The sequence below is a fragment of the Porcisia hertigi genome, chromosome 28 (assembly GCF_017918235.1).
Source record: "Porcisia hertigi strain C119 chromosome 28, whole genome shotgun sequence".
In the NCBI taxonomy this organism is placed as follows: domain Eukaryota; phylum Euglenozoa; class Kinetoplastea; order Trypanosomatida; family Trypanosomatidae; genus Porcisia; species Porcisia hertigi.
In genome coordinates this window covers 95254-107224 of record NC_090587.1, presented here as the reverse complement: position 1 = coordinate 107224, position 11971 = coordinate 95254, and the positions used below count along the sequence as shown (strand labels likewise).

The window sequence follows — 11971 nt, the reverse complement described above, 5'->3', positions numbered from 1 at the left end:
CGCCGCTGACACTCGCCATGAGATCGTCCTTGGCGTTGCGGCGCTTCCAGTGAGATAACGCTGTGGTCTCTCCTCCCCGGTCTTCCAGCTCCATGAATGCACTCATGTAGCATCCGTACTGCGCACGCACCCTCGCCGCCACATTCTCCGAGGTGATCACCGGTGATGCACCTTTCCCGCGAAGGAACACGTAACTCAACAAATTCAGGGATGAGAAATTCCACGAGATGAAACCCAACGCGTGCAACAACTCGTGTGCAATCCCACGCACAGTCGCTGGTTCAGCAGAGATGTGCATGGGCGAGACATTCACCACACCCACAGACGGGCGGCCGTTGACAAAGCTCTGGCAAAGCATTGCCCACGCATTCATACCCTTGGCCATCGGTCCAGCCGCGATGTAGACGACAAAGTCGGTGTCCGGCACACCCGTCGTCATGTGCGACGCGGGGATGCTGAACTGACCGCAGAAACGTTGTTCTTTGATATGAGGTGAGACAACGATGTTGCCACTCTCACGCTGCACACTCAGCCGCTCGCGGTGCAGCTGCACGGCAGACGGGATCAGCAGCTCCAACAGCGTCCGCCTCTTCGCCTTCGTCAAAACGTCCTCTGCAGTGCACGTCACAGTCCTGCCCGCGAAGGTGGGCCGCTCCTGCCCCGCTCGCGTGCAGTGTTGGCTAGCGTTGGAGATGTCATCCGTGAACACAGCAATGCGGATCGGCAGCCACGGCCGCGCTGCAGCAGACACAACAGCGCGCCCATCAGTGGGCACCTCCACGTCGCTCACCAGGCTCACGCCAGTGCCCATTACACGCGCCTGCATCTCGTCGAACCCGCAGCGACGTCCATCATCGATGGCGGCCACCTGAGCTGAGCCAGCGCCACCAGCGCCTCCACCAGCACACAGCACCACCACAGCCGCCGCCACCAGCCCCGCCCTCACCAACGCGCAGCCTACAGACCCGCGCATCGACGACACAGTCCCCGCCGACAGAACTACCGCGACTGGAATAAAAAAAGGGGGACAACAAGACAGGAGAGAGAACACTCACGCTGCCCGCCGTCGTCGCGAGTCCGCTACACAAATGAATAGAGAGATAAGATTCACCCCGCAACCGCACGTACACACACACACGCAGGGAGGCCACCGCAACAGCGGAGTGCACCAATAGAGGCGAGAACCGAAGGGGGGAGGAGAATCGCAGCAGGGGAGGGGGGATCGACAAGTTGAGGCGCATCAACAACGGCGTGAGAAGACGTCGTCCACTGCGAGCACAGACGTCCCCCCGTCGGGCAGACAACAGTCGCAGTCCGAGAGGAGGGAGGAAACAGCCACAGCAGCACAGAGTCGGGTGACAGCGCCAAGGGCAGACACACTCGGCGTGCTCGCTTATGGGCTGCAGATGACCACACCACTCGCTCTTCCTCCCGTCTGTGTGTGTGTGTGTGTGTGTGTGTGTGTGTTACTGCGCGCTAACCAGTGTTGTAGAAACCAGAGAGGGGGGGTGGGGTGGACAGGAGAACAGGGAGATCAGATCCGCCACAGCGAACTGAATGCAACCTACAGAAACGAGAAGCCCCTCAAGCTGCCAGTATGTGCGCGTGTATGCGGGACGGGGGAGGTTGTGTGTGCGTGCGTGTGTGTCTATGGTTCACAGATGTCTACGCGCCACGTACACGGTGAGTAGCGGCAGTAGCGCAGAGTCAGGCAGCGGGAGTACGTAGGCGGCAGGAGGAGAAACGAAGATGAAAAGACAGGCGGAGGCGCAGCGTGCAACGCGGTCGGCGCCGAGCGAGGGGACAGACGGGCAGAAAGCAGCCACTCCGCGCCTCCACGCGGCGCCTGCACCACGTGCAGCGAGAGCAAAAAGCAACAGTGGCGGCATCGCTGCGGCAGCGCCACACAACTCCCGACAGGTACGCCATGCCCGTCGCGCACGCGCAGCGCATCACACTGCACCCGCCACACTGCAGAACAAGCGGTGCAGCAACACGCACAGGCATGGAAAGGCACCCGCAGCTAGCGCTGAGTTGCGTTGAGAAGGCACAGACAGACACAAGTCAGTCATCGGACGCAATCGGAAAAAGACAAACGAGGGGGAAGAAGAGGTGGACACGGGGGAGGAGGGGGGGAGAAGGTGGAGGGGTGGGGAATATGTGTGAGGCGGGAGAACAAAAAATGCCCCGCAACACGAGACACGTAAAACAACAAAGGGGATAATGGGGGAGAAAAAAGACAACAATCAGCACACATATGAAATCTGCGACACACACACACACACAGTCATGAACGGGTGCCACTCGCGCGCGTCACCTCGCACCTCCCTCGAGCTCCCCAGGCGCCTCTCGACGCCGTGCATGCATGCCACACACACGTCACCGCACACGTCGCCGACCGCGTGTGACTGCAGCAGCCGCATCTCTCAGCCTGCAAGCCCAGGCGCCACGACGGTGGTGTGGCCCGGCGCTCGGTGACGCGGGTGCATCGCTGCCTTGGCAGGCCGTATCCCTCCAATTTCACGCTGGGGAGTGGGGGGAGGGGGGCGGAAGGGAGCCGAGGGGAACCTGCATCGCACCACAGCAGGTGCCGCCACAGCAGGGACGCCGCTTTCAGTGCGCGGTGGCAGCGACATGCAATACCTCCCTGTGCCCACACGCATCCGCCACGAGTCCCTCAGTGCCTCCAGCAAGGGAGTGGCGTGCACACGCCTGTCAGAGCGCGCAGTGCGCTCAACTCTCGTCCTGCACAAACAAGAAAGAGTCGGGCAGCTACAGGGGAAGGCACAAGAGAGAGCCGCTCCACCCGCGACGACACACCACCCATCGTACTTCATGTATGACAACCACACAAACAACTCGTCAAGAAACCATGCTGATAAAATGAACAGGCGAAGTCAGGGACACGCGGGGGTAATGAAAAAGACAGTCAACTGCACACCGCAATGGCGGCACGGGGAACAGGAACAAAGAAAGGGGGGTGAGAGGGAGGTAGAGGGAGAGAGAGAGGGGGAGGGGGAGGGGAAGGGGGGGTGTCAGTTATCAAAGAGTACACTCTTCACTTACTTATCGTTGTACTGCCACATTTACTCTTCACTGCGGGTCAGCACATCATCTCGCCGTGCACACGTCCTCCGCATACGCGCGTGTGCGAGGCCTCCGTTGTGCGCTACACAGGAAACAATCAAGCCGTCAGCAGCACCGCCAACAGCGCTGCCACCGGCCCTACTGCCATCGTAATAGCACGCACACCCCCAACGCTGTGGTCGGCCAGGAGCGCAGCGTACTTGCCGTACAGCGCCGCATCCACCTTTACATCACACACGGAGTCGTACGAGGGACACAACAGCGTACCCTCCGTAAACAACGAACTCATCAACTCCAGCGGAAGGGCCATACCAGGCCAGCACAGCGTGAAGCTGGACGCACCAGCCACCTTGACAGCGTAAAACGAGTTTTCACACAGCACATCCGCACAGATTCCATATTGCCGCTGATGTTTGCCCTGCACAGAGAAACCGCCTGACGTGTCTAAACACCGCGACATGGCACCGTACGCACTGCCTGCCAGTTGATGCCCGTTCGCTGAGCACTGAGTGTTAGTGTAATACTCGATGTACGGACAGTAGTCCATCTCAGAGTTGTTCCCCCCCCCTCTTGGAATTCTTGAAGTACCTGTACAACGGGGGCAGCGCTGACGGGTGGGACAAGAGGGAACACCTCCCCAATCTTCTGCGATCAGACGAACAAACTAAAGGAGGTTGAACAGAATCACAGAACATATTAGGGAACTGCGACACGCCATCGATCACACATTTGGTCGTCGCCAGGCCGCAACCCGCATTCAGCCCGTACGCCATCGGCTCCGCGTTGCTGTAGTTGCCCCGGTAGTAGCCCATATCCTCCATGGCCGCAATCGTGATCGCAGAGTAGATGCCGGCGCCGCTGACACTCGCCATGAGATCGTCCTTGGCGTTGCGGCGCTTCCAGTATGAAAAAGGGCTGCCCTTCATTCCCTGGTCTTCCAGCTCCATGAATGCACTCATGTAGCATCCGTACTGCGCACGCACCCTCGCCACCACATTCTCCGAGGTGATCACAGGGGATTCCTCTGCCCCTCGTAGTCTCTCAAGGGAGATCATCTCGTGCGCTATGAATTTATGAACATTGAAACCCAACGCGTGCAACAACTCGTGTGCGATCACACGCACAGTCGCTGGTTCAGCAGAGATGTACATGGGCGAGACATTCACCACACCCACAGACGGGCGGCCGTTGACAAAGCTCTGGCAAAGCATTGCCCACGCAGCTACGAATCGCGACGTTGGTCCAGCCGCCACGTACAGAACAAAGTCGGCGTCCGGCACACCCGTCGTCATGTGCGACGCGGGGATGCTGAACTCGCCGCAGAAACGTTGTTCTTTGATATGAGGTGAGACAACGATGTTGCCACTCTCCCGCTGCACACTCAGCCGCTCGCGGTGCAGCTGCACGGCAGACGGGATCAGCAGCTCCAACAGCGTCCGCCTCTTCGCCTTCGTCAAAACGTCCTCTGCAGTGCACGTCACAGTCCTGCCCGCGAAGGTGGGCCGCTCCTGCCCCGCTCGCGTGCAGTGTTGGCTAGCGTTGGAGATGTCATCCGTGAACACAGCAATGCGGATCGGCAGCCACGGTCTCGCTGCAGCAGACACAACAGCGCGCCCATCCGTGGGCACCTCCACGTCGCTCACCAGGCTCACGCCAGTGCCCATTACACGCGCCTGCATCTCGTCGAACCCGCAGCGACGTCCATCATCGATGGCGGCCACCTGAGCTGAGCCAGCGCCACCAGCGCCTCCACCAGCACACAGCACCACCACAGCCGCCGCCACCAGCCCCGCCCTCACCAACGCGCAGCCTACAGACCCGCGCATCGACGACACAGTCCCCGCCGACAGAACTACCGCGACTGGAATAAAAAAAGGGGGACAACAAGACAGGAGAGAGAACACTCACGCTGCCCGCCGTCGTCGCGAGTCCGCTACACAAATGAATAGAGAGATAAGATTCACCCCGCAACCGCACGTACACACACACACGCAGGGAGGCCACCGCAACAGTGGAGTGCACCAATAGAGGCGAGAACCGAAGGGGGGAGGAGAATCGCAGCAGGGGAGGGGGGATCGACAAGTTGAGACGCATCAACAACGGCGTGAGAAGACGTCGTCCACTGCGAGCACAGACGTCCCCCCGTCGGGCAGACAACAGTCGCAGTCCGAGAGGAGGGAGGAAACAGCCACAGCAGCGCAGAGTCGGGTGACAGCGGCAAGGGCAGACACACTCGGCGTGTTCGCGTATGGGCTGCAGATGACCACACCACTCGCTCTTCCTCCCGTCTGTGTGTGTGTGTATGTGTGTGTGTGTTACTGCGCGCTAACCAGTGTTGAAGAAACCAGAGAGGGGGGGTGGGGTGGACAGGAGAACAGGGAGATCAGATCCGCCACAGCGAACTGAATGCAACCTACAGAAACGAGAAGCCCCTCAAGCTGCCAGTATGTGCGCGTGTATGCGGGACGGGGGAGGTTGTGTGTGTGCGTGTGTGTGTGTGTGTGTCTATGGTTTACAGATGTCTACGCGCCACGTACACGGTGAGTAGCGGCAGTAGCGCAGAGTCAGGCAGCGGGAGTACGTAGGCGGCAGGAGGAGAAACGAAGATGAAAAGACAGGCGGAGGCGCAGCGTGCAACGCGGTCGGCGCCGAGCGAGGGGACAGGCGGGCAGAAAGCAGCCACTCCGCGCCTCCACGCGGCGCCTGCACCACGTGCAGCGAGAGCAAAAAGCAACAGTGGCGGCATCGCTGCGGCGGCGCCACACAACTCCCGACAGGTACGCCATGCCCATCGCGCACGCGCAGCGCATCACACTGCACCCGCCACACTGCAGAACAAGCGGTGCAGCAACACGCACAGGCATGGAAAGGCACCCGCAGCTAGCGCTGAGTTGCGTTGAGAAGGCACAGACAGACACAAGTCAGTCATCGGACGCCAACGGAAAAAGAGAAACGAGGGGGAAGAAGAGGTGGACACGGGGGAGAAGGGGGGGTGGGGAGAAGGAGGAGGGGTGGGGAATATGTGTGAGGCGGGAGAACAAAAAATGCCCCGCAACACGAGACACGTAAAAGAACAAAGGGGATAATGGGGGAGAAAAAAGACAACAATCAGCGCACATATGAAATCTGCGACACACACACAGAGACACACACAGTCATAAACGGGTGCCACTCGCGCGCGTCACCTCGCACCTCCCTCGAGCTCCCCAGGCGCCTCTCGACGCCGTGCATGCATGCCACACACACGTCACCGCACACGTCGCCGACCGCGTGTGACTGCAGCAGCCGCATCTCTCAGCCTGCAAGCCCAGGCGCCACGACGGTGGTGTGGCCCGGCGCTCGGTGACGCGGGTGCATCGCTGCCTTGGCAAGCCGTATCCCTCCAATTTCACGCTGGGGAGTGGGGGGAGGGGGGCGGAAGGGAGCCGAGGGGAACCTGCATCGCGCCACCGCAGGTGCCGCCACAGCAGGGACGCCGCTTTCAGTGCGCGGTGGCAGCGACATGCAATCCCTCCCTGTGCCCACACGCATCCGCCACGAGTCCCTCTGTGCCTCCAGCAAGGGAGTGGCGTGCACACGCGTGTCCGAGCGCGCAGTGCGCTCAACTCTCGTCCTGCACATACAAGAAAGAGTCGGGGAGCTACAGGGGAAGGCACAAGAGAGAGCCGCTCCACTCGCGACGACACACCACCCATCGTACTTCACGTACGACAGCCACACAAACAACTCGTCAAGAAACCATAATGATAAAATGAACAGGCGAAGTCAGGGATACGCGGGGGTAATGAAAAGACAGTCAACTGCACACCGCAATGGCGGCACGGGGAACAGGAACAAAGAAAGGGGGGTGAGAGGGAGGTAGAGGGAGAGAGAGAGGGGGAGGGGGAGGGGGGGTGTCAGTTATCAAAGAGTACACTCTTCACTTACTTATCGTTGTACTGCCACACCTACTCTTCACCGCGGGTTAGCACATCATCTCGCCGTGCACACGCCCTTCACATGCGCGCGTGTGCGAGGCCTCCGTTGTGCGCTACACAGGAAACAATCAAGCTGTCAGCAGCACCGCCGCGGGTATCACGGCCATCAAACGCCCCGTACACCCCCAGCGCTGTGGTCGGCCAGGAGCGCAGCGTACTTGCCGTACAGCGCCGCGTTCACCTTTACAGCACACACGGAGTCGTACGAGGGACACAACAGCGTACCCTCCGTAAACAACGAGCTCATCGACGCGAGCTCGAGTGGCATACCAGGCCAGCACAGCGAGAAGCGAGAAGCACCAGCCACCTTGACAGAGTAAAACGATCTTTCACACAGCACATCCGCACAGATTCCATATTGCCGCTGATGTTTTCCCTGCACAGAGAAACCGCCTGACGTGTCTAAACACCGCGACATGGCACCGTACGCACTGCCTGCGAGTTGATGCCCGTTCGCTGAGCACTGAGTGTTAGTGTAATACTCGATGTACGGACAGTAGTCCATCTCAGAGTTGTTCCCCCCCCTCTTGGAATTCTTGAAGTACCTGTACAACGGGGGCAGCGCTGACGGGTGGGACAAGAGGGAACACCTCCCCAAGCCTCTGCGATCAGACGAACAAACTAAAGGAGGTTGAACAGAATCACAGAACATATTAGGGAACTGCGACACGCCATCGATCACACATTTCGTCGTCGCCAGGCCGCAACCCGCATTCAGCCCGTACGCCATCGGCTCCGCGTTGCTGTAGTTGCCCCGGTAGTAGCCCATATCCTCCATGGCCGCAATCGTGATCGCAGAGTAGATGCCGGCGCCGCTGACACTCGCCATGAGATCGTCCTTGGCGTTGCGGCGCTTCCAGTGTGAAAAAGGGGTGCCCTTCATTCCCTGGTCTTCCAGCTCCATGAATGCACTCATGTAGCATCCATACTGTGCACGCACCCTCGCCGCCACATTCTCCGAGGTGATCACAGGCGACTTCTCTGCCCCTCGTAGTCTCTTGAAGGAGATCATCGTGTGCGCTTTGAATTTATGAACATTAAAACCCAACGCGTGCAACATCTCGTGTGCGATCATACGCACAATCGCTGGTTCAGCAGAGATGTACATGGGCGAGACGTTCACCACACCCACAGACGGGCGGCCGTTGACAAAGCTCTGGTAAACCACTGCCCACGCAGCTACGAATCGCGACGTTGGTCCAGCCGCCACGTACAGAACCAAGTCGGCGTCCGGCACACCAGCCGTCATGTGCGACGCGGGGATGCTGAACAGACCGAAATATCGTTGTTTCGTCACATCACGCAATACAAGGATGTTGCCACTCTCCCGCTGCACACTCAGCCGCTCGCGATGCAGCTGCACGGCAGACGGGATCAGCAGCTCCAACAGCGTCCGCCTCTTCGCCTTCGTCAAAACGTCCTCTGCAGTGCACGTCACAGTCCCGCCCGCGAAGGTGGGCCGCTTCTGCCCTGCAGCAGTGCAGTGTCGGCTAGCGTTGGAGATGTCATCCGTGAACACAGCAATGCGGATCGGCAGCCACGGTCTCGCTGCAGCAGACACAACAGCGCGCCCATCCGTGGGCACCTCCACGTCGCTCACCAGGCTCACGCCAGTGCCCATTACACGCGCCTGCATCTCGTCGAACCCGCAGCGACGTCCATCATCGATGGCGGCCAGCTGAGCTGAGCCAGCGCCACCAGCGCCTCCACCAGCACACAGCACCACCACAGCCGCCGCCACCAGCCCCGCCCTCACCAACGCGCAGCCTACAGACCCGCGCATCGACGACACAGTCCCCGCCGACAGAACTACCGCGACTGGAATAAGAAAAGGGGGACAACAAGAGAGGAGAGAGAACACTCACGCTGCCCGCCGTCGTCGCGATTCCGCTACACAAATGAATAGAGAGATAAGATTCACCCCGCAACCGCACGTACACACACACACGCAGGGAGGCCACCGCAACAGCGGAGTGCACCAATAGAGGCGAGAACCGAAGGGGGGAGGGGGAGAATCGCAGCAGGGGAGGGGGGATCGACAAGTTGAGGCGCATCAACAACGGCGTGAGAAGACGTCGTCCACTGCGAGCACAGACGTCCCCCCGTCGGGCAGACAACAGTCGCAGTCCGAGAGGAGGGAGGAAACAGCCACAGCAGCGCAGAGTCGGGTGACAGCGGCAAGGGCAGACACACTCGGCGTGTTCGCGTATGGGCTGCAGATGACCACACCACTCGTTCTTCCTCCCGTCTGTGTGTGTGTGTATGTGTGTGTGTGTTACTGCGCGCTAACCAGTGTTGAAGAAACCAGAGAGGGGGGGTGGGGTGGACAGGAGAACAGGGAGATCAGATCCGCCACAGCGAACTGAATGCAACCTACAGAAACGAGAAGCCCCCCAAGCTGCCAGTATGTGCGCGTGTATGCGGGACGGGGGAGGTTGTGTGTGTGCGTGTGTGTCTATGGTTCACAGATGTCTACGCGCCACGTACACGGTGAGTAGCGGCAGTAGCGCAGAGTCAGGCAGCGGGAGTACGTAGGCGGCAGGAGGAGAAACGAAGATGAAAAGACAGGCGGAGGCGCAGCGTGCAACGCGGTCGGCGCCGAGCGAGGGGACAGACGGGCAGAAAGCAGCCACTCCGCGCCTCCACGCGGCGCCTGCACCACGTGCAGCGAGAGCAAAAAGCAACAGTGGCGGCATCGCTGCGGCGGCGCCACACAACTCCCGACAGGTACGCCATGCCCGTCGCGCACGCGCAGCGCATCACACTGCACCCGCCACACTGCAGAACAAGCGGTGCAGCAACACGCACAGGCATGGAAAGGCACCCGCAGCTAGCGCTGAGTTGCGTTGAGAAGGCACAGACAGACACAAGTCAGTCATCGGACGCCAACGGAAAAAGAGAAACGAGGGGGAAGAAGAGGTGGACACGGGGGAGGAGGGGGGGGAGGAGGAGGGGTGGGGAATATGTGTGAGGCGGGAGAACAAAAAATGCGCCGCAACACGAGACACGTAAAACAACAAAGGGGATAATGGGGGAGAAAAAAGACAACAATCAGCGCACATATGAAATCTGCGACACACACACAGAGACACACACAGTCATGAACGGGTGCCACTCGCGCGCGTCACCTCGCACCTCCCTCGAGCTCCCCAGGCGCCTCTCGACGCCGTGCATGCATGCCACACACACGTCACCGCACACGTCGCCGACCGCGTGTGACTGCAGCAGCCGCATCTCTCAGCCTGCAAGCCCAGGCGCCACGACGGTGGTGTGGCCCGGCGCTCGGTGACGCGGGTGCATCGCTGCCTTGGCAAGCCGTATCCCTCCAATTTCGCGCTGGGGAGTGGGGGGAGGGGGGCGGAAGGGAGCCGAGGGGAACCTGCATCGCACCACAGCAGGTGCCGCCACAGCAGGGACGCCGCTTTCAGTGCGCGGTGGCAGCGACATGCAATCCCTCCCTGTGCCCACACGCATCCGCCACGAGTCCCTCAGTGCCTCCAGCAAGGGAGTGGCGTGCACACGCCTGTCAGAGCGCGCAGTGCGCTCAACTCTCGTCCTGCACAAACAAGAAAGAGTCGGGCAGCTACAGGGGTAGGCACAAGAGAGAGCCGCTCCACCCGCGACGACACACCACCCATCGTACTTCATGTATGACAACCACACAAACAACTCGTCAAGAAACCATGCTGATAAAATGAACAGGCGAAGTCAGGAATACGCAGGGGTAATGAAAAGACAGTCAACTGCACACCGCAATGGTGGCACGGGGAACAGGAACAAAGAAAGGGGGGTGAGAGGGAGGGAGAGGGGGAGGGGGAGGGGGGGGGTGTCAGTTATCAAAGAGTACACTCTTCACTTACTTATCGTTGCACTGCCACACCTACTCTTCACCGCGGGTCAGCACATCATCTCGCCGTGCACACGTCCTCCACATGCGCGCGTGTGCGAGGCCTCCGTTGTGCGCTACACAGGAAACAAGCAAGCCGCCAGCAGCACCGTCAGCAGCACCGCCAGCAGCACCGCCGCGGTTATCACGGCCATCAAACGCCCCGTACACCCCCAGCGCTGTGGTCGGCCAGGAGCGCTGCGTACTTGCCGTACAGCGCCGCGTCCACCTTTACAGCACACACGGAGTCGTACGAGGGACACAACAGCGTACCCTCCGTAAACAACGAACTCATCAATTCCAGCGGAAGGGCCATACCAGGCCAGCACAGCGTGAAGCTGGACGCACCAGCCACCTTGACAGCGTAAAACGAGTTTTCACACAGCACATCCGCACAGATTCCATATTGCCATTTGTGTTTGCCCTGCACAGAGAAACCGCCTGACGTGTCTAAACACCGCGACATGGCACCGTACGCACTGCCTGCGAGTTGATGCCCGTTCGCTGAGCACTGAGTGTTAGTGTACTCCTCGATGTACGGACAGTAGTCCATCTCAGAGTTGTCCCCCCCCCCTCTTGGGATTCTTGAAGTACCTGTACAACGGGGACAGCGCTGACGGGTGGGACAAGAGGGAACACCTCCCCAAACTTCTGCGATCAGACGAACAAACTAAAGGAGGTTGAACAGAATCACAGAACATATTAGGGAACTGCGACACGCCATCGATCACACATTTGGTCGTCGCCAGGCCGCAACCCGCATTCTGCCCGTACGCCATCGGCTCCGCGTTGCTGTAGTTGCCCCGGTAGTAGCCCAGATCCTCCATGGCCGCAATCGTGATCGCAGAGTAGATGCCGGCGCCGACCAACCCCGCCATGAGCTCGTCCTTGGCGTTGCGGCGCTTCCAGTGAGATAAGGCTGTGGTCTGTCCTCCCGGTCTTCCAGCTCCATGGAGGCGGTAGCTCTGCATCCATACTGTGCACGCACTCTCGCTGCTACGTTAGGCGACTTCATAACCCA

At 60.1% G+C, this 11971-nt stretch overlaps 2 protein-coding genes across 2 annotated transcripts; both read right to left on the bottom strand.

The window, feature by feature from the left end:
• Positions 1-3184: 3184 nt before the first annotated feature.
• On the bottom strand, positions 3185-3547 carry JKF63_03436 (uncharacterized protein; the record flags this gene model as incomplete). Its single annotated transcript, XM_067899439.1, has 1 exon — positions 3185-3547. One exon carries the CDS (start codon positions 3545-3547, stop codon positions 3185-3187), a length of 363 nt encoding a protein of 120 aa, XP_067755678.1.
• An 88-nt stretch (positions 3548-3635) lies between these two features.
• JKF63_03435 (uncharacterized protein) lies at positions 3636-4913 on the bottom strand (the record flags this gene model as incomplete). Its single annotated transcript, XM_067899438.1, has 1 exon — positions 3636-4913. One exon carries the CDS (start codon positions 4911-4913, stop codon positions 3636-3638), a length of 1278 nt encoding a protein of 425 aa, XP_067755677.1.
• Positions 4914-11971: the final 7058 nt, after the last annotated feature.